The sequence below is a fragment of the Meriones unguiculatus genome, chromosome 1 (genome assembly GCF_030254825.1).
Source record: "Meriones unguiculatus strain TT.TT164.6M chromosome 1, Bangor_MerUng_6.1, whole genome shotgun sequence".
NCBI classification, from domain to species: domain Eukaryota; kingdom Metazoa; phylum Chordata; class Mammalia; order Rodentia; family Muridae; genus Meriones; species Meriones unguiculatus.
The window spans coordinates 146086929-146109037 of NC_083349.1; the positions used below are offsets into that span (position 1 = coordinate 146086929).

General features: G+C 47.7%; 1 protein-coding gene across 1 annotated transcript; it reads left to right on the forward strand.

The window, feature by feature from the left end:
• Positions 1-1103: 1103 nt before the first annotated feature.
• LOC110552641 (carcinoembryonic antigen-related cell adhesion molecule 15-like) lies at positions 1104-4872 on the forward strand. Its single transcript, XM_021644130.2, has 3 exons — positions 1104-1149; positions 2505-2864; positions 4428-4872. Exons 1-3 carry the CDS (start codon positions 1104-1106, stop codon positions 4709-4711), a joined length of 690 nt encoding a protein of 229 aa, XP_021499805.1. The 3' UTR covers positions 4712-4872.
• Positions 4873-22109: the final 17237 nt, after the last annotated feature.

Here is a 22109-nt window from a genome sequence, read left to right on the forward strand (position 1 = left end):
GGTCTCAAGAGCTGGGGTTTCTTTGAGCATGAAGGTCACTGGGTAAGGCTTTCCCAGCTCTGTAAGTCTTTCTAGTGCTTAAGAAAGGGAAAGGTATCTGAGAAAGCCGAAGTCGGGGAGCAGGCTTCTTTGGGGCAGCCATTTTCTATAACCTCCCTCCCCTCACAGCTCCAGGGCAAATGAATGAGCAGCTGACAAACCACACAGGAAGAAGTGGGGGCTGCCGGCTTGAACCTCCACCAAGATTTCCCAGTGTGACCCTGGAGGCCTACACAGCCAGGTCACATCAACCAGAGCCTGAGGGACACATGGAGCTTGAGGTCTGGGTGTCAATCAGAGAGAGGCACAGGCAGGAATAAACAAACTATTATTTTGCCAGATTGTCGGAGGCTGGGGCACGTTCCATCTCCCGTGTAGCAGGTAGTGAGAGCATCGGGTTTTGGAGTAGGAGAGCTGCCCTATGGGCCCAGCTGGACATGGCTCTCTTCCTGTCCAGGGATCATGTCCATGTGCAAAAGCTGTGGAGAAAGACAGGCCCTGCAGGACATCAGGATGAGGGAAAGTGGGGTAGGCTCAGGAGCTGGAGACCCAGGACAATCAGAATGGAGAGTTTAAGCGGAGTCTGGAAGGAGGGTGAGGAAAGATTAAATCTAGTCGTGACTTATTTTAGAATCAGTGGGCCATCATTTATGAAGTAAGAACTTTAAGCACGTTAAAAAAATAAATCTTACCCTGGCATAGTAGAGCCTGCCTTTAATCCCAGCACTTGGGAGGCAGAGGCAGGTAGATCTCTGTGAGTCTGAGATCAGCTTCCTCTACATAGTGAGTCTCAGGACAGTAGTGAGACCAGTGAAACCTTGTCTCAAGCAAGTAAACAAATAAATCTTAAAGGATGGATGCTTGAGACAGGTGGGGTGGGGTGGGAAAGCAGGGAAGGGACAATCCACAGCAAGAAGAGGAGTTGACCCAGCATGGCCTTGAGCAGAGACACTTCCCAGAGCCCACGGAACTCTGGGAGATACCCCCGGGGTTAAGGACAGTTGAAATAAGAGGGAAGGACCAGCAGGGCCAACATCAGGACAGCACAGTGGGGACCAGACACCATGGAGCCTCCTTCTCTGCTTCTCTGCAAAGGGCTCCTGCTCACAGGTGAGACTGGTCCCGGAGTGGTATGGGGAGGGCACTGTGACAGGAAGGGACCCTGGGGGAGACCCTCTTTCTGCTTCCTCCTGAGGGAGAGGAAGAGGAGGGACAGAGGCTGCTCAGCTGGGTGCTCTCAGGAAACAAGGAGTGTAAGAGTGGAGGAAAAGCCAGGTCATCTTTTATGTAAAGTGAGTCACCATTGCCCACAGGGAACATTGCTGAGCCCTGGCTTCGGGGTCCTGACATGGTAATGGGGTGTGCTCCCTACCACAGATTTGCCAGGTCCACAGAGGATGCATATGTCCTGGGTCAGCTCCAGGCTCTTGGGTTTGTGCCTGTTTTGCACTGGAGTAGGGTGAGGGCTTTCATTCTCAGGGGTGTGCTTGGAGCTTCCGTCAGGAGCACACTGTGGGAGGGAGTGCAGGGGACAGGGCTGTGCTGGAGCAGACACTGGTGGGTTGGGTTCTTGAAACAGAAGAGGTGGGACAGGAAAGGGGGGAGGAAGGATGATGGAGAAGAACCTGAGACTACCGAGGGCGTGGAAGTCTCCTCTGTGTGAGGAGGAGGAGCTGGTTTAGGGCGGAGAGGAAACGGTGGGAAAAGGTGACAGCCCTGGAGAGATTTTCTTCACGGGAAGAGAGAAGTGAGTTGCTATATAGGACACAGACTAAGATCAATCTTTGAAGGCACCGGATTTATTCAGTGCTAGAGAGGATGGGTGTGGTGTGCTTGGGGAGGGGAAAGGGGATTAACGGTGGGGAAGTGAGGGATCCAGGGGGAGGTGTGGAGGAAGGTGCCTTAGCGCCCTCAGTGGGCGAGCAGGGGAATGTATGAAGTCTGAGATCACGTGTTTCTAGGTGTCTGTCACTCTCAGGAATCAGGACACCTAGGAAGGAGATTACCTTACGAACTGAGACAGTTTGTCCTCCACTGCATATAACTTCAGGAAGCCCTTGTCTTTCTGGGCATCTGTGAGAGATAGGGACGTAGCTACGTGTTGGAGACACACACACACACACACACACACACACACACACACACACACTCTATGTGAGTGGAGGGACTTGGTCACTGACTCATCTGGCTTCTACCGAGTGGGCCAGGATGAAGAACTAAGGAAATAGATGCTCTCCATTTTCTTCATTCCATGTTCCTCTTCTCTGACCTTTCTTCTTCAGTCTTTATCTCCTCACAGCAAAGTTCTATAGCCAAGGAAGACATTATGCTTGATTTAAAACAAAGGCTAAAAACCATGCGGTATTAACAATTCTGTGTGAAGAATGCCCCTTCTCAGCAGGCTGCACTCGCCTGCTCAGGACGCAGTGGGCCCAAAAATGATGGTGATTCTTTCTCCCCTTTAGCCTCACTTTTAACCTGCTGGAACTCACCTGCCGCTGCAGCCCGACTAACTAAAGAAATGCGGTTCTCTGCTGCCGAAGGGGCAAAGGTTCTTCTCCATGTTCCTAACCAGGAAGAGAATCTTCTCTCCTTTTCCTGGTACAAAGGGAAAAATGAACATGAAAATTTTACAATTGCACGTTATGATAAGGCCACAGATGTACTTAAACTTGGAGATAAAACCAGCGGCAGAGAAGACATATATAAGGATGGATCCATGATGCTCCGGTCCGTCACCCAGGAAGACACAGGATTCTACACTTTAGAAACCTTTGAAGCACACAATCAGCGTGAAATAACATATGTCCACCTCCAAGTGTACAGTAAGTGACTCTGTGACCCGTGGGTCCTCGGTGGGATCATTCCACTCAACACGCGGGAGGGACAGCAGTGCCCTGTGCCTGCCTCCCCTTTGCTCTGCGGCCGTCACTGGGGTTTGAGCATTTAGTGCAGGACACACGTGAGGGAGTTAAACCACAGTAGACCAAAGTCCATCAGCAAATCTATTCTGCGGAGAGCAGGGCATGCAGTGGGTAACTCAGAGGAGATTAGACCCAGCCAAAACCTTCAGAGCTCTCATTATGAATGCAGCCCCATTAGGCCCTGAGGGACTCAGGTGGACATGGATGAGGAAAACTGAGATCCTCACACGGGCTCCAGACCTTGTCCTAGATTCCACTCCAGGTAAACTTGACGACCTTTTCTCCAGAAAAGGACTTCTTGTTAGGGCTGACAAGGAACAAGGCCTTATTGACATGTGTAAGCAGCCAGCCCTCTGCCATGACAGCCACATGTAAGCGGGGTCTCCTGGGCATCTCCTTCTGCTGAGACTTGGCCTGGATAGCAGAGGTAGACAGATGCCCAGGCCATCAGCCAGATGTTCTCAGGGCTTTGCAGGTCCTCATGGCAACTGCTAATCATCTGGAGTTTGGTCAGGGAAGTCTCATAGTGTTCTGCCCAGTTCACGAACCCCAAAAGACCAGGAATAAACAGACTCCGCTGTAAATACATGAGGTTTTTTTTTTAATTGTAAATTACAAGCTGCAGCTTGGGCCTACACAGCCCCACCGCCAAAGCGGTGGGAGCTGAGCGCACTGCGCCCAGGTTAGTTGGGTGATATATAGATTCTGGTCCCTCCCAGCATGCCCAAGGCAGGGGCGATTCCTGCCTGGCAAGCATCTATTGGTCAAGATGCTACAGTTTGAATCGATTGGCTATAGGAAGTTTCCTAGACCATTAATGACCAGGTGTCCCTCCCTAGGGGGATGGTCCAGTTTCCTAGCAACTGTATCTCTAGTGGGTGGGGAAAGAATGAAGTGAGGTGGCTCTTCCCCTCAGGGCATTACTAGACTACGGTACCTACTTCAGGTCTTAATAATAGCTAACGTATCTTTTGGTCTCTCAATAGCTAGGGAAATAAATGGTAATAGACTCCCCTCTGCCCCAAGGTCAGGTCCTTGTTCATATTTAAGGTCAATGCACAGTCTTGGCAATGATCATTCACCATGTGGCTGAACGGGGGTTGCCCAGGCCATGGGTGGCAATCACGAGCACAAGATACTGGCTATATCCTCGGTTTCAAATTACTATTATTTTTTAAAAAAAGATTTACTTACTTATTATGTATACAATTTCTGCCTGCCTGTGTGCCTGCAGGCCAGAAGAGTGCACAGGACCTCATTATAGATGGTTGTGAACCATCATGTGGTTGCTGGGAATTGAACTCAGGACCTTTGGAAGAACAGCCAGTGCTCTTAGCCTCTGAGCCATCTCTCCAGCCAATACCAGAGTTCTTAATGAAAAACCCTTATTAGGTGCCTGTGGAGTGGAGAGGGGCTGGCTGAGATCTCTGAATCTCTCATTTGGTCTCTTCTGTTTACACACAGAGATTGTGAAAAAGCCCTACCTCCAGGTCAACCAAACTAGACTGAAAAGACGGAATGCTTCAGTTCTCACCTGTGTGTCACCTGACACTGAAGTGGACATCAACTGGTTCTTCAATTACAAGCCCCTGAATATCACGGAGAGGACCACGCTGTCACCTGACAGGCGAAGCCTCACCATATCTCCCATGTGGAGGGCGGACATAGGGATCTATCAGTGTGAGGTTTCCAATGCCTTAAGTTCCAAGAAGACTAACCCACTGTTACTGGTGTTGGCTTATGGCTAATGTCTCCTCTCTTCCTATACCGGAGCACTGAGGTGTTTATGTCGCCAGGGTGCAAAGGGTATAAAAGTTATAGGGAGAAAATACTCGCTGCAGACACACAGACAGCCTACATGAGGACTACACCCGCAATCCCCAAATAGAACACAGGTCAGGCGGAACTTGAGTACAGGGCCAGTCCAGCCACACACGCGACAGTGATGTCAAAAGACCTCAATCCAGGGCTGGAGAGATGGCTCAGAGGCTAAGAGCACTGGCTGTTCTCCCCAAAGGTTCTGAGTTCAATTCCCAGCAACCATATGATGCTGGCTCACAACCACCTATAATGAGGTTCTGTTCACTCTTCTGGCCTGCAAGCACATGTGCAGGCAGAATAATGTATAAATAATAATAATGGACATGTTTCACTGTGGAAATAGAATTTTTGGATAGTTCTGATCTGTAGATTGATTCCCAAATGTAAAATCCATGGACATAAAGGCCCCATGTACTGAGTTTCTTGTCCTGTGTCTGGCATTTTTCCATCTGACCTTGTACAAAATCCTGTTTTGTCTTAACGGTTTCTGGTTTGTAAAATACCCACGTAAGTGTATTTTACACTGAACATTTTAATGACAGGTAATAATGGCACACACCTTTATCCTAGCACTCAGGAGGCAGAAGCGGGTGGATCTCTGAGAGTTTGAGGCCATCTTGGTCTACAGAATGAATTCCAGGGCAGTGAGGGCTATACAGAGAAATCAGAAATACAGAAAAACAAACAAATAATCAACTAAAGACCAGCTTTCGGTGGGACCGACTTTTCAATACTGTTTATTTATTTTCCTTGTATCTTTACACTTATGTCTGCTCCCAGTGGCTTTTGTTCAGGGGTTAGTGGGCATGGGGTGTTCCTTATTTTCCCTTGTAGACGGGTGGGGGTGTCTCCTATTATTGTGTTAAGGACTTAATGTAAGAATCCAGGGCCCCTTTGGTAAAAATCTGCACGTGGAGGGGCCGTTCCATGAATCTCGGCTGCAGTGTTAGACCTGAGGTCAGGCAGCAGGACAGACCTCTGATAAACCACATGGACTTAAGTAAGTCCCTCCCAACTCTTGGCCTCAGTTTTTCCTCCTAAAACGGAAATGATTTTTCTCGTGACAGGTACAGGTAATACATTCCATGAAGGAACAAGTAAAAGTTCATCATACTGCAAGCCTTTCCCCTGCACAGCCCAGGGCTAATCCTTTCCCATTCCGGCCCTGTCCTTCCTTCCTTGACAGCTGGCCGGCCTCTCAGCCGGGGCCACTGCTAGCATGGAGGGTGGAGCTGTGGCTGGGGTAGCCGCGACAGCATGGTGGCAGCGAGTTTCTTATATCCCAGGAGGATGGGAGGATATGGCTGTGTCCCCTTCTAGGTTTTCTGCAGTCTGAGCACCAGTTTTGGAAACGGATAGGGACTTATGTCCCCTGCCTCAAGCTGGCATCCCAGTCCTGGGGAAGGGGAGGTGGGAGGGCCAAGAGTTCAAGGGCAGCCTGGACCCTGTGGGGTGTCCAAAAAGAGCCGTGCTAAGGATGACCTGTTCCAAACCCAACAAAATGAAGCTGAGTGTGGTGGCTCCTAGTTCACCCCTAGCACTCAGGAGGCAAAGGCAGGTGGATCTCTGTGTTCCATACCAGTTGGGACTACAAAACGAGACCCTCTCCTCATAAAACAACAACAGTAAAACAAACAAACAAAACTACACACAACACAACACCAATAAATGCACTAAGAAATGAACTCTGCTCCAAACTCACAAAAGCCAATGAAGAACCCCTACATTGTACAGTACCCCCACTCCCAGTGTTAGCTGGGTGTGTCCCAAGCCCAGCTTCAGCTACATGGTAAGCTCCTAGAGGGGCTGCCCTTTGACCTGGGATGCCTGAGATAAAGACCCAGGTCAGCGAGAGGCTCCTCAGTGATGTCTTCTGCTCTGTCATCTGTCCCAGGCCGCTCACTGTCCTTCACGCTTGCCCGGCCCAGCACCGTCCTCTGTTGCAATATCTGACTGTGGCAGCTTCCAGAAAGCCAGGCCCCGCCACCGCCACCGTGTGGAAAACGTCCAACAGCTGTGAAAACAGCAGGCGGCAGAACGCACTCCTGCTCCCTCAGCGCCGCAGTCGCCTCCAGCAGGGCCTCCATCTGCGCAGCGTCCTCCTCCTGGTGCTGTGGTGATCCCGGGAGAAGCAGCTTTAGGGAGAGGAGCTTGTCTGGTCCCGGGCAGAGGAGGAGTCCATGACAGCGGGGAGGCCGCGGCTTCAGGAGCTCGGAGCACCTGCTCGCAGCCCAGCCACAGGCCGCAGCGCTCAGGGCGCTTTCTCCACTGCACAGTCCGGGAGTCCTGGCCGGGGCACGGTCCCACCCACACTGGAGAGGGGCCTTGTCACACGTGCTAGGTGATCGAGACAACATCTGCAGACGTTCTCTGAGGCCAGCCCTAGTAGGGAGGTCTCACAGGTGTGCTGCGGCCTGTCACCAGAGGTTCTAGACTCCTGCCGACTGACAGCCTCCGCCCTACAGTTACCTAGCAACAGCACCTGCGGGTGGTTGAAAGTCACCTTGTCTGCGCTCGCTTCCCGAACAACTGAATCACAGTTTGTGGATAGGGCCTGGGCTTCATTTCTTTGAACAAATGTCTCAATGACTCCAAGGTGTCGCCATGTTTTCTGCTTCGCATTAGATTTCTCTGTGTTCTGGATTCCTCTTCCATGCTGGGAATCGAACACAGGGGCTTTCCTGAGGTGCTAATACACCTGTTTAATGTCAGTACTCGGCACTGGCAGGCACATTTTTCTAAGTCTGGGGTTGACCCGGTCTCCACAGCAAGTTTAAGGCCCGCCAGGGCTAGACAGTGAGACCCTGTCATTAAAAGAAAGAGAAAAGTGCACTAGAGATTGCTTGGTAGTTCAGAGCATTTGGCTGTTCTTCCAGAAGACCCCATGTACTAATGCAGCTAGAGTGAGGCCGAGAGGAGGCCAAACTCCGGACATGTCGATCTTGAGATCATCAGGAGTAAGGATTGCTCCCTCCCTGCTCTGTGCCAGCCCCGGCAAACTTAGTACGACTGATTCCGTACTCACAATTCTCTGAGTGTTCACTGTAGCCTGGCACTAAAATCTTCTCCATGTAAGTAAATCATCATCAGCTTCCCAGCCTCAACCAATGATGCGAGCCCACCCTGGGAATCCCTTCCCACATCCCCAAGGTTCATCTAGCTTGCTCACCCGGCATAAACTGACACAGTTGTTTCACTGAAAATCGTTCATGAGTTGCCGTGTCACTGGGCGAGCTCCGAGCTAAAAGGCTTTAACACTTGAAGAGCTGCTTTGGAGAAGGCTTTCTCTCTTCGGCATTCACAGCTAGACTGGGACCCTCGGACCCATCTGCCCGGCTTCCTTCCTTCACCCGGTGCCCGAAAGCTCGGGGGCCTGGATGCTCAGAAGTGAAGAAGCAGACAATTAAGGATGGGCTCACCCCTCCTGGCCCTGCTTTATCCTTCCCAGTCTGGTGTGCAGTGGTGCCTGGGTGCCCTGAGGGAGGAAGCAGAGCGTGGAAACATACCAGGCTCGATTTCCAGCCCCACACAGTGGCTGACCGCCCTCTGTAAGTCTAACTCCTGTGTCTCTGATGTCCTTCCTCTCTAGGCCTGCATGTGCACCAGGCATGCAAGTGGTACACACACTTGCATGCAGCTAAAACACCCCCCCATAACAACTTTAAAATATGTTTAGAAAATAGAAAAGAGGCCGAGTGATGGTGGTGTATCTTAGTGCAGAGGCAGAGGCAGAGGCACGGGCAGAGGGGCAGAGGGGCAGAGGGGCAGAGGGGCAGAGGGGCAGAGGGGCAGAGGGGCAGAGGCAGAGGGATATCTGCAAGTTTGAGGCCAGTCTAGTCTATAGAGCAAGCTCCAGCTCCAGGACAGCCCAGGATACACAGAGAAACCCTGTCTCCAAAAGCAAAACCAAACCAAACCAAACCAAACCAAACCAAACCAAACCAAACCAAACCAAACCAAAACAAACCAAAACAAAAAACCAAACAACAACAACAACAAAAAAAAAAAAAAAAAAAAAAAAAAAAAGAAAAGAAAAGAAAAAGCAGAGCATTCAAGACATAAATCTTGGCAGCTGCCTGGAAAGGGAGATGGTGAAAAGAAAGAGAGAAGCCAGGGGGAGGAGCTTCAGTAAAAAGCCAAGAAGCCCAGAGCGTCAAAGAAGGCAGGGCCAGGCCAAGTGCACGGAAGAAAGAAAAGTAGTGAAAAGCAAGGCAATAGGGAAAGTTATGCTCCCTGGATGAAGAACCAGGCGGGGTTAGCCCTGCCTCTGCCACTCTGCGCATGGCTGTGAGGGGAGCACACTGCCAGAAACAGATGAGCCGCTCTGTGTCATTCCACAGTGTCAGAGTTAGCTGAAGAACAATCTCCAACATGCAGGCACTTCGTGACAGCAATCTTCCTGCCGTGGTAGCGAGGCTGAGGAGGAGGAGGGCTCTTTTATTCCCATTTTAATTAGTAACAGGAGCCCTCACACCACACAGCACTCGGTAAATGCACCCTGTGTGTGCGCATGTGCGCCGGTGACAAAATGACGCGAGCTATAGGAGGCTGCAGAAATGGGCTAGAGAGAGCGGGCTGATGAGGACGCAGACGGGACTGCAGATCAGAACAACTCGGAAACAAATTAGGCCGCACGGACTACGCGACCTCCCGCCATCATTCCCCGCTTCTCACGGATGAGTGTGTTATCTGGACAGCACCGGCACTGGGTACAGAAATGACTGCAGCAGATGAGGGAGGGGTTCAGCTTCGCGCAAACACGACACCCTGTCTAATCCGGGACTCTGGGCTTCGCAGCTTTGGGGTGTGTAGGGCTTCCAAATTCAGCTCCCCATGAATTCTGAGGGCTGACTATGGATTTGATCCAGACCCGAGGCTCTTCTTAACCCCTTTACATTTCTGTTTTATATTGGCTTTGTGTGTGGCTTAGTAATTTTCACTCCAATTTTCACACCATTGACAAAGAGTTTCCCCCGCAGCGGTGTAGGAAGGGAGGAGAGGTCAGGCCCTGATCACAGATGTGCGAACTCGGTTACTCTGCTTAGGCGTGCAAACTTGAAGACTTCACACGGATCTCCCCCGCATCTGCCCGCAGACGGCTCTGCTGAGCCCGGGGTTTTCAGGGACCGTGACATTCTCCTGTCATTGAAGATCTCCTGTTCATTGGAGACTGTAGATTCCGGTGTCAGAAGAGAAGCAGGCGAGGGAAACAGAGTCCAGCTCTCGGCCTGTGGTTGTGACTTGGAGGGGCGCTGTGGCACAGGCTTTGAGAAGGAACAAGAGGGGACCCATTGGGAGTAGCTCATGTTTACAGATCTCAGCCGTCCCTCTCTGGTCCACATATGTCTACTAAGGTCTTTGGGGTGGAGGGGCTGCTGCTGAGGCTGTCGAGGGGCATCTGTGCTTCATTGGAACCCCTCCCTGCCCCCCAGCAGCATTCAGGGAGGCCAGCCACATCAGCAGTGTGTCTGACAGTGTGGGAGGAGCCACACTGGTAGTAGGCAGGTTCCAGCAAGAAAAAAATAAATGAAGCTAGAGTGGAAGAGAGAGAAAGCCATCAATAGATGGAGAGATGGCAGCCTCTGTCCTGAGGAGGCAGGTTTGTCTCTCTGCTGGACAGGTGAGGGTATGCCTGTCCTTCATGGGGTGGGAAAAGGCAACACGACCTCCATGCCTTCAGTGCCCCGAGTGTGTCATTCCCTCTGTGTAGAGTTCTCTCCTCAGGTGATTGAACAGTTCACACCCCACTGCGAACCTCACCCTCGGCTGGCACTCTTAGCGTTTGGTGGATGAGGGTTTCACTGAGAAATCTTTCATAGGCCCTGGGTCTCCACTTCCTGCTTTTTAATTCTTTTTTTAGCACAGTTCCCCTTCTGGTTCTAGTCAGCCCCTCGCTGCACCTCTCCCTGCGCTTGCTGGCTGTCTCCCAGTCACTACAAGTAGGTCACTGTGAGGACAGGGCTAGTCTGGACTTTTGGGGAGGCTTCCAATGGGATGATTCTCAGGTATGTGGGAAGCTAAGGTTTATTATTAACTTTTGAAGTTTGGAGCTAATGAGAGTGATCAGTAACACAGGTTGATATAAATTATAAATGTCTTTTAAATATTTTTATGTGTTTTCTGTCCACCTGTGTTGTGTGTATGTGTGTGCAGGTGGGTGGGTGGGGGTGGTTAAGTGTGTGGGTGGCTATCTGGGAACAAGCATCCTATCCTCTCTCTCTCTCTCTCTCTCTCTCTCTCTCTCTCTCTCTTTTGAGACAGGTTTCTCTGTGTAGTCCTGGCTGTCCTGGAACTTGCTATGTAGACCAGGCTGGCCTTGAACTCACAGAGATCTACTTGCCTTTTCTTCCCAAGTGCTGGGGTTAAAGGTGTCACAGCACGACCACTGACTGTCCATCTACTCTTGTGTGTCTGACTGGGTGAAAGCCACAGCAGCTATCTGGAGGTCAGATGACAACCTGGAAGAATGGGATCTCTGCTACACTCATGTGGAAACAGGTTAAACAGAGGTGGTCAGGCATGGCAGTGTCTGGTGAGAGGAACAATCACTGTTCCCCCTGCTTTGGTAATTTTTTAGAAAGTCAACCTGTCATGGCTGGGAACATAGATCTTCAGAATATAGTGGTCAGTGGTCATCAACTTTGACTAGGGGGACAATCTGGCTTTTCCTCTCTCCCCCACCATTTCCTCTTTACCAAGGGCTTCCCTCTGCTGATCCCTGTTTTCCTCTGTGTCCTCTCTCTGAGGTTCAGTCGTAAACCTCTCCTCTCCTCTCAGGTTCTCTTGCTCCTTAGGAGTCTCTGAGCTCTGCTCCTCACACACTTTCAGAGAATGGCCTCCTCACCTGCCAGCAGGACACACACCCAGGGGCTACGCCATTTCTGGAAGGTACAGAAGGGGCCTCTGTGGAGAAGAGCCAGTGTCCAAGCTCTGCTGCCTGCCTGCCTCTGAGATGAGCCTCTGCTCTACCCTCCACGGCAGGAGCAGCTCTCAGGTTCACATGGGTTGTGGGTGGTCTGTGTCCACTGCTCAGCCGCCTACCCCAAGCCCCTGTTCTGCCTCCTGCCCTCTCCCTCTTTCTCTGAATCCTTCAGTTCTTGAAACCACACACTGAGCAACAAGACTGACGAGTATCTGTATGTCCTGAGGGAACAGTAGCTCATCTCAGGGCTTCCCTTTTTCTGTGTCCTGATCTTGGTTTGTCAGCACCAAAAAAGGGAGCCCCTGTCCTCCCTATGTGTCCTTGTGGCACAGAGAACCATGTGGGCCTCCAACCTGATCTGTGTCCTCAGTGCTCTGGGAAGGTAGCATTTACTCCTAGCAGGAAGGTGATAGAGACAAATCATGGGAGAGCATGGACCATCTGAGTGATGGCCAGGGAAGGGGACTGCACTCACCAGTCAGGATTATGGTCTGGGACAGAGGGCATCTGCGTCAGGACTTTACATTCAGGGTGTGAGGAAAGGGACACTTACATCTTGGAAGGGGACTGTGGCTCCATTTTAGGATGCAGATGTCTGCAGTGACCACTTTGTACCAGGACAAGGGTACGGGACAGGGCTTCAGGGAAGCAATGCCAACTCCCCGTATTGGATGAGCCATGCATCTGGTCAGCCCATGTCCTCCCTCACCTAGCCAGGAAGCCTGTCTTCATTGTCTAGACGTCCCTGCGGTCACCCTGCCTTTCCCCGTGGAAGATGCCAGCAGGTCAGGGGCTGCACAAAGTCCCTGGAACAGCGCTGTGCTCAGGTCCAGGAGGGAGCCACCAGGTCATACAGATTTGCGGTAGGAAGCTGCTGGTCAGCTGGGCAGGGATGGAAGCCAGGCTGCGAGGTAAATTCCAAGTTCAGGCAAATACCTTTCTGAGTATTGAGTGTGTGTCCTGATGCCGCCCCCTGGTGACCATTGGGGGAACTGCAGTCACGGTCAGCTGCCGTTTGGTTACTGGAGAGAAAAATTTGGGCTGAATTCCTTACTAGGACCCGTGTCCTCGGTTCCTCCCTGTGTGGACCCTGAGACTCCTCTGATGTCTCATAAACCCATTACGACAGTTGTCTAAGAACCTAGGCATCTGTCTAGCTATGATCTCCATCCTGAGTCTCAGGAGTTGTCCCGGTGAGGGAGGCTCAGTGTGGCTGTCATGGCAGAGCACGGCTGGTTCCACACGCTATGAAGATGTCAGCACCAAACAAGGCCTTGGTCCCTCTCAGCTGACGGGAAGTCAGTCTCCTGGGATCGAGCTGGGACAAGCCATGCACTGAGCTTCCTGGTGCTCACCTCTCTGTGAGGGTGCCATGGTTTCCTCAGCCAGGCCCTGCCCGACGTCCACAGACTGTCGGGGGCCATGTTCGTGGTGAAACTCGGAGGCTGTAAGCTCGGCCTGGAGTCCTTGAGCTGAGTTACCTGCCACAGCCCCTCTTCCCGGCAGGGTGGAGTCCGGTGAAGGGTTGAAATCTGCTGCATTTCGTCTCTGCCCTGTGTGTCCGCACTAGATGTCCAAGCACCCCCGTGGATACACAACACAGAAGGAGGCAGGCACAGCTTGGGCACGACTGAGTGCGGAGAGTACAATCAACCCAGCCCACACCCGGAGATCACGGAGACTCGCTTACTGTGTCCATGGAGGTGCCTGTTCACCCTTCGTGCGCAGTGGAATCCCAGTGTTTCTGGGTGACGTCCTCTAATGACAGGGGACCTCTGGAATCTACTGTCTCTACCTCTGTGCTTGGGCTCCAGCCTGTGGAAATTAGTGGCTATCACATCTCACACATTCTCAGGGCAGATGACTGCGGTGACAGTACCAGGACAAGGCTTGATGAGTCTCTGGCACATTAAGGACACACAGAAGAAATGCTCCCGCATCAGCAGCGCGGGAACCACTGCTGGGTAGGAATTCTGCAGAGGCGGGAGGCATGCAGCAGGCAAAACCCACAAGGCTAGAGGTAAAGGGAGAAATCCGTCAGTGTGGGAAAATGGGGCCATGAGCACTGAACTCAGCCTGGGAGCGTGGGTGAGGGTGTCATCGTCCTAGGTGAAGGAAACAACATGGCGTCTACTTTCACTGCTCCCCAACCCGCCATTTCCCTGTATGAACTCACAACCTGGTTTACTGCCCTCAGATCCCTGCTCACTGTCACAGCCCTTGGAAGGCATGGATGCCTTCCCTGGTTCTTCCTCTTTAGACCCTGACTTTCTCTCTTTTAATCTCTCTTCTCTTGTGGTTCCAGTAAACCACTGACATCACTTCTAAATGCCCTTGATGGTGTTACAGCCCATTAGACCTGAGCAACTGGTACAATTTTTTTTGGAAGGCATAGAGCCTGGAAGAGGCTCTGATACCCATCAATGAATCGATCAAGGGATGAGTGTCCCCCAGGGCTCTGCATGTCCTAGGTGGACTCACAAATGGTGACGTTTTAAGCTAACGACCCTTTAACACCAAAGTTCGATGTAAGTTTGGTTATGGTTTGTGTGTGTGTATGCTTTCTCCAACGTACATGTGGATGGTAGAGGCCAACTTATTGAGCTCTTTCCTGCCATTTGGGATCTGAAGATTGAAGTCAGGTCATCAGTCTCTGAACCACACTGTGCCATCCACGGCGGCATCTCACAGGCACATCCCTGCCTGATGTTTTCTTGGAAAGTTCCCCTGTCATGGTTGAGAACATCGCTGTTCAGAATAAAACGGCCAAATGATTTTGGGAACAATCTGACTCCCCCCCCCTTACTATTTCCTGTTCTCTGGGGGTGCCTGCTGCTGAACCTTTGTCTCCCTCTGTGTTTTCTCTCAGGCCTTTCCCTCCTATGGAGACCCCAGCCAGGTTCTGAGCCCCTCTTCTCACCCGCTGTCAGAGGATGTCAGAACACAGGCCTGCACCTGTAGGCCAGACCCCACAGCCTCAGTAGCGTCACACTTCCTGCAGCTGCTAGGGAAGAGGCGAACAGCTGTGACTTGACAGCTCTGTCGGTTCCTTGTTCTCTAGTGCTCCTTGTAACTGACGTTATGCTGAACTAAATCATGGATGTGAAACATCCCCATCCTGCTAATAGGCAGAAGCAACAGGTCTTTTTCTTTGTTAGGGAAATTGGTTTATGACTCCCAGGAAGAGAGTGTGCAGGGATTTGATCCTAAGATGAAGGATGCTTGGAGGCTTTGACTTTTTAAAACCGACTTTATTAGGGGTTCCTTATGTCTCTCTCCCCTTTCTCTACCCCAATCCCTTCCAACACCCCAACACCAGGTAGGACAGAAAGGTTCGTGGAGAGAGGGAACTTAGTTCTCTTTAGTTACTTTCTTCTGGTTAGGGTATTTGGGTTCCTAATGCCTCTACCACCCTTCAAACCCTCGACCCTAGATATGAGAGGAAGGTTAGTAGGGACAGGGGATGTAGACCTTTTTACCATAGTTCCTTGGGGCGATCCCACTCTTTGTCGACAGGATGCCAGCAGTCCAGCCAAACAGCAAATAGCAACAACAACAGCAAACAGAAAACGGCAAACGAGAGCAGCAGCAGCTCTCTACTGCAGTGCATCAGTTTTCAGCATAAGCAGCACAGAGTCCTCCATGAGCTTTTCTCCCCGGAAGTGAAGCAAAGTGAAACGTTCTCTCTCTGTGTCTGGGGGCTCCTATTGATACCTTCTCAGAGTCCATACCAGGATGTTGTTCAGCTGCCAAAAACCCTTGCATGAGGAAGTTTCCTGTTGACAAGCACCACGAGGCCCCTCACGAGGCTGTTTATCAGCTGACAAAGATCATGTGCTTCTCATGAGGCTGCTATCAGCTGTGGACAAATCATTCCCGCATCCCACATTTGGGACTGTTACAAAAAGCTATCCACACAACACAACCCAAACTTTCACTGCACGTTGCCCAGCCTCTGTGTTTTCTGTCCAGTCTCCGTGGGACCAATCATTTGGGCTAGCTCTTTTGAAGTTGATTTGCATGCAGAATTTTAAGAAATCAATCATGGAGGCAGTCTGTGAGGCTGGACCATCTCGGCTTAGTTGCTTTGTGAAGACTCAGCTGATAGGTCTTTCCTGGTCAGAGCTAGTCTTTTTAAGTTTTTTGGTAACCATGTTGTTTAGTTCCTGGTAGATACATAAGCAAAACCACAGTCTCATCTTAAAACTACTGCAGGTTTCCATTCTAATGTCACACACCCTTACAGTATAATGGTTGCCCTAGTTCCTCAGTTTTTTCCTATAACCCAGTGTCTCTCAGCTGTTGTTGTTCCCTTTGCACCAACTTTAAGAAATTTTAGAGCTAACAAAGCATTAGTTAGCCTGTTCCTGTGGGTCTTTACTCATTCTTTTTGCGTAATAAGCCCCTCTTTTAAGGAACAGTCAGCTCTTTCTACAACTGCTTGTTCTGTAGGGCGGTGTGGCATATCAGTAATGCGCTTTATTTGATAACAGGCAAAGATTTGCTTCATCTTAATGGATACAGCAGGAGCATTGTTAGTCTTAATTTGGGTGGGTATCCCCATCAATGCTATTGTTTCCAGTAAGTCTGTAATTACACAATCAGCCTTTTCAGGACTTAAAGCAGTTGCCCATTGAAACCCTGAGTGTGTATCAGTGGTATGGTGTACAGACCTTTGTTTTCCAAATTCTGCAAAATGAAACACATCCATCTGCCAGATTTAATTTCTTTTGGTTCCCTTAGGGTTACTTCCAGAAGGTAATGGAAGTTTGATTATACAGAGAACATGTAGAGCATTTTTATTTATTTATTTTTTTGTTTTGTTTCTTTGGCTTGTTGCCAAGTGATAGAGAATTTTTTTCTTTAAACATTTCGTATTCACACGATGTTTCTCATGAAATTCTGAGGCTTCTAACACATTCCCTATTAGTAATTGATCAATCTTCTTATTTCCTTGTGCCAATGGATCTGGCAAACCTGTTTGAGACTGAATATGAATAATATATTATGGATCATTTCTACTTCTGATGGCCTGTTGCAATTGCATAAGCAATGAAGTTAATTCTGAGTTATCAGGAACAAATTCAGCAGTTTCTATAAGCTAAACAACTCTTTCTGCATATAGAGAATCAGTTATTATATTAAGAGATTCAGGAAAATCTGATAATACCATAAGGATTACATACAATTCCGATTTTTGAACTGGGGTGTATGGGCTTTTGATCACCTTGCTTATGTCGTCTGATTATAAGCTGCCATTCCTATCTTGTTTGCATCATTATAGTATGTTGGTGCCTCTGAAATTGGCCTTTACCATACATGGAAGAATCCAATTAGTTCTTTTTATTAACTGTATACATTTGCTTTTTGGATTTCTCCCAAATATTTACTATAAGCTCTTTGCCAATTTTCATAGATTACCCACAATGACATAATCTCAGCATTAGTAAGAGGTACTAGAATTTTGTCTGGGTCCTTTCCTGACAATTGACATAGTCTTACTTTACCTTTTATAATCATTTCGGGAATCTTTTCTATGTACATCTTCAATTTTTTACTTTATTTGTGTGCTAAGAAAATCCATTTCATAATACTATCTTCCCTTTGCATAATGAGCCCAGTAAGAGAATGAGCTGAAGGCAAAATGAAGGCAAAATACAATCAAGTTTAGGATCGATTCAATCCACATATGCATCTTGCAGTCTTTGTTCTACCAGAGTTAACTCTTTTTCTGCTTCAGCTGTTAGGCATCTTGGACTGTTTAAATCTGAAATTCCTTGTAATGTTTGAAACAAACTAAACTTGTAAGTACTTAATCTAATTCTAGGCCTCAGCCAGTTACTATCTCCCCATAATTTTTGAAACTAATTAAAAGTTTGCAATTGGTCCTTATGGATCTGTACATTTTGTAGTTGAACTTTTCGTTGACTTATTTTATAACCCAAACATCTAGGCGAATCTCCTTTTTGTATTTTTTTTCTTGAGCAATCTGTAACGCCTAGCATGGCAGAATTCTTTGTGTTTCCTTAAACATTTCCTTTAGAGTATCTGCATCAGAATCTGCCAACAAAATATCATCCATGTAAAAATAAATGATAGATTGAGGAACTTGATTATGAATTATTTCTAACGGTTGTCACAAAATATTGACAAGTTGGACTGTTTGGCATTTTCTGTGGTAAAACTTTCCAACGTTATCGCTTTATTGGACCCCTGTTATTCAGAGTAGGTACTGAGAGAGCAAACCTTTCCCTATCCTCCTCATGCAAGGTTATTGTGAAAAAGCAACCTTTCAAGTCAATTATTATTATAGTCCATGATCTTGGTAACAAAGAAGGTAAAGAAATGTCAAGGTGTAAAGGACCCTTTGGTTGAATTACTCTATTTACTGCTCTTAAATCAATCATCGTTCTCCATTTTTCCTGATTTCTTGTTTTACAACAAGCACAGGGGATGTCCATGGGTGGGTAGACTCTTCTATATGTTGATCCTCCAGCTCCTGTTGTACTAGTTGTTCAAGTGTTTGTAATTTTTCTTTTGTTATGGACCATTGCTCTTTCCACATAGGTCTGTTTGATAACTATTTTAGAGTTAGGGCTGTTGGTATTTCAGCAGTGAGCCCTTTTATAAATTTGGAAATTCAGTCACTGTGGTGCCCTGTGCTTGTATAATGGGCACAGCTTGTGACTGTTCTTGATTACATTCATCAATGCTTTCCCCAGGAGCACCTACAAATTCACCCCTAATTCCATTTTTGGCTGTCTCTGGGATTGCAGAAATATTAATTTGAGTACTTTTTTGTAAAAGATCCGTTTTCTATAAATTTATGGGTATGTCACAAAAAGTTTCAACTTCCCCATTTGCCCTTCTGGTCCCATTAATCCATTGGACACGTTGTCTGATTTGAGATAATTTACCAATTCCCAAAAACTGTGTATAAACCTTCTGAAGTGGCCAATCTGGATTCCAAGACTTTTGGGAAAGGATACTAACATCAGTTCCTGTATCCACCAAACCTTCTATTTCAACACCATTAATTTGTAACATTAATCTGGGTCTCTGATTGTTAACCACTGTTTGCCAGAACACAGATTTTCCAGCACTTCCAAATGCCCCTGTTCTTTCTACAGAAGCAGCTTTGCCCTTGCTGTAGGGAAGCAGTGACAGCTGAACAATTCTACACCCTGCATTAACTCGCATCTTCTTTTTTACATATGCCATGATTTTAATTTCTTCTTTGCAATCCTCATTTACAATAGCTGGATGAACAATAAATTCTTGAGAGGATAGTTCACTTCTTCCCAAGATTATTCCTACTGTCCTTGAAGGACCATAAACACCAGTGGTTATTTTGTAACATTCAACTTTTGGGGATAATGTAATAGATTTATCTGTTTCCAGATCCGAAGCTCCACTGCTGCCTTCAGTAGCATGGGTAAGATCAGCAACACTTAGTTTTGGTTTTCCTGTCTGCTTGTTATTTCCTGGCTGACCAAAGGAAGATGGCTCTTGACCCGACAGGCCTCGTCATTCGTTTCCCAATGGCAAGAGGTTATTCCATTTGTCCTTCTTGGACTTGGGATTTTCTTTTTCCACAGAGGTAAAAACCACATCCCCTGCACAAGGCAGTTTTATGTTGACAAGGATCACGTGCCCTTTCATGACACTGTTAATCAGCTGACAAAAACCACACACCTCTCACAAGGCTACTATCAGCTATGGCTTCTCACAAGGCTATTATCAGCTGTGGAAAGAGCAGTCCTGCATCCCACACTTTGGACTATAGCAAAAACATATCCACACAACACAATCAAAACTTTCCCTACAGATGCTGTCTGAAGAGGTTCTTTGACCCCCTTTTCATCTCTGTTGTGGATGGAAATGACTCCCCTTCCTGCCTTTTTCTTTCTCTCCCTTCCTCATTTTCAAGGTAATGAATGTCTTCTCCAGGGTTTAAAGAAAATATTCTGCTTCCCTTAAATCCCCGACATGTCCAGATTCTCTGACCTCCTATTGTTTCTGTATAATCCTCTCCCTAAACTCCAGGCCCCAACATGGCCTTCAGACTCTTTATCTTAAGAATCTCAGCTGTATGGAGCTGTTTCAGCTTCCTGTGTGGACTTCCCACCTATAATGGGTAAAAGGTCCTTGTGCACACAGCTAAGCACTGGAGAAACCAGAAAAAACAAACAAACAAACAAACAAAAAAACAAAAAAAAACCCCAAAAAATAAACAAACAAAAAACCAAAAAAAAAACAACCCAAAAACAAAAACAAACAAACAAAAAAAAAAACAAAAAACAAAACAAAACAAAACCAAGCTTGTCTCTTCAAAGGAAGGAGATGTTCACCTGTCTTCCTTCCATTTGGTGGGAAAGGATGTAGTTTACAACCTGGTGACCCTTTGCTATGTGGAGGGCCAGGCTTTATCTGAATCCCTCAAATATTATACTTGTTTATTCCAGACTTTCACCCTAAATATTGAGCATTGCTTCTTAGTCTATAAAACCCATCCTTACGAGAAATGCCACTTGTACTTTACAACAGCCTAAGCGACTCTGTGTTATCTTAGGGCCAGGTATTAAGTTTACCTCAGTTATTCTCCCTATATCCTTATCTTGAGCACTGTTCCTGAGTCAACAGTACCCATCTTTATGGAAGAAGCCATATGTACTTTGTAAAGAGTCTCAAATACAAACATGGCTTAAGCATGGTTGTACACACAGGACTGAGTTAATTGTTCTCAGGAAATTTTTTCCCAAAGTTTCACCATGTTTAAATATGGCTAAAATAAACTGCCTGGTGTCAGACCACAGAAGCTTGTCTCAGCATCAGCTAACTAAGTCTGGCTGAACTTGTTAAATAATTATGTCACACAACATATCTGGTGTAAAGGAGCTTTATTGTGGGGTGGAAGGAGGGCCTGGGTGTTAGGGAGCGTGAGTTAGCCAGGAGAGCAGAGGGGGTCAGAGAGGGAGAGAAAGAGTGAAACAATGGGAACAGAGATAGACAGAGAGATGGGGAAGGGGGGGCAGAAGGATGTTGGGACACACAGAGAGAGGTGGGGATAACCTAGGTGGTCCCTTTATTTTGTAGCTGTAGGAGGCAGCTGGTGGGGACAGGTGATAAAGTAAGATGTTATTAGTGTTACAGTACAAGAATAGCCACACACACCACTCAGACTCCAGTCTTAGTCAGATACGGATGGTTTATTGAATGCAACACCCCAAAACTCTAAGATTGGCCATGACCAGGGATACAGAAAGGAACTCGGGAGGCCTAACTGTGACATTGACCCACATTGACCTACATTGACCCACATTGACATTTTCCACAGTCAGTTTATAAAGGCAAAAACTGCAATTAGCTCATAAGGGTAGGGGGCAGATGGTCTGCTCTGACTCAAGTTATTTTTCTAACAAGCAGTTCTTGCTAACCTTGAAAGTGTGCCTGGCAGTTGGGGACCAGCTGTGCTTATGGTTGGGGAATTTCTGGGAACAACAAGGCTGCAGAGTGTGCTGGACATAAACGCAGTTTTGGTCAACCTGACCTTGTATAGAGATTCTTTTACACCAGCAACAAGTAGAGATGATGTTGCTGGTGGGCCTGAAACAAATATGGCTACACTTATGCCAAAAGGACCAGGCCTCAACATTCCTCCCTGTCTTCATGTACCTGAATCAAATCTTTGATCATGTTAGAGGCATAAAGCATAGCCAAAAGGAACAGGACTAAGGGACCATTCATTATTCACTTATGCCAGGGAATCCCTTTTCGATGTAGCATTTCAGCCTGTTTGATGGAACAATGGACAACATACTTTCTTCTGTAATTAATTCCAGCTCACATTAAGATGCTGTTGTCCACTATGGAAATCAATCTGGCGCTTTCTCAGGCAATTTGGAATAGTGCTACCTCCGGATCCACTTTATCACTCCTAGGCATGTATCCAAAAGATGCTCAAGTACACAACAAGGACATTTGCTCAAACATGTTTATTCATAATAAACAGCTTTATTCATAATAGCCAGAACCTGGAAAAAACCCAGATGTCCATCAATGGAGGAATGGATACAGAAATTGTGGTATTTTTTACACAATGGAATACTACTCAGCAATTAAAAAAAGGAAATCATGAATTTTGCAGGCAAATGGTGGTATCTAGAAAAAAATCATCCTGAGTGAGGTATCCCAGGAGCAGAAAGACACACATGGTATATCCTCACTTAAATAGACCTATAAGAAAGGATAAATATACTAAAATATGTACACCTAAAGAAGATAAACAAGAAAGAGGTCCAGGGGTAAGATGATCAATCCTCATCTAGAAAGAAAGACAAAGGGGATGGACATTGGAAATAGGAGAAAACAAGTAACAGGACAGTAGCCTACCGCAGAAGGCA

Bases quoted from the DNA above. Each gene is read 5' to 3' on its own strand.
- LOC110552641 (XM_021644130.2), top strand. From the start codon at position 1,104: ATGGAGCCTCCTTCTCTGCTTCTCTGCAAAGGGCTCCTGCTCACAG. The intron at 1,150-2,504 runs GTGAGACTGGTC...TCTCCCCTTTAG, and splicing joins CAAAGGGCTCCTGCTCACAG to CCTCACTTTTAACCTGCTGG. The intron at 2,865-4,427 runs GTAAGTGACTCT...GTTTACACACAG, and splicing joins TGTCCACCTCCAAGTGTACA to AGATTGTGAAAAAGCCCTAC.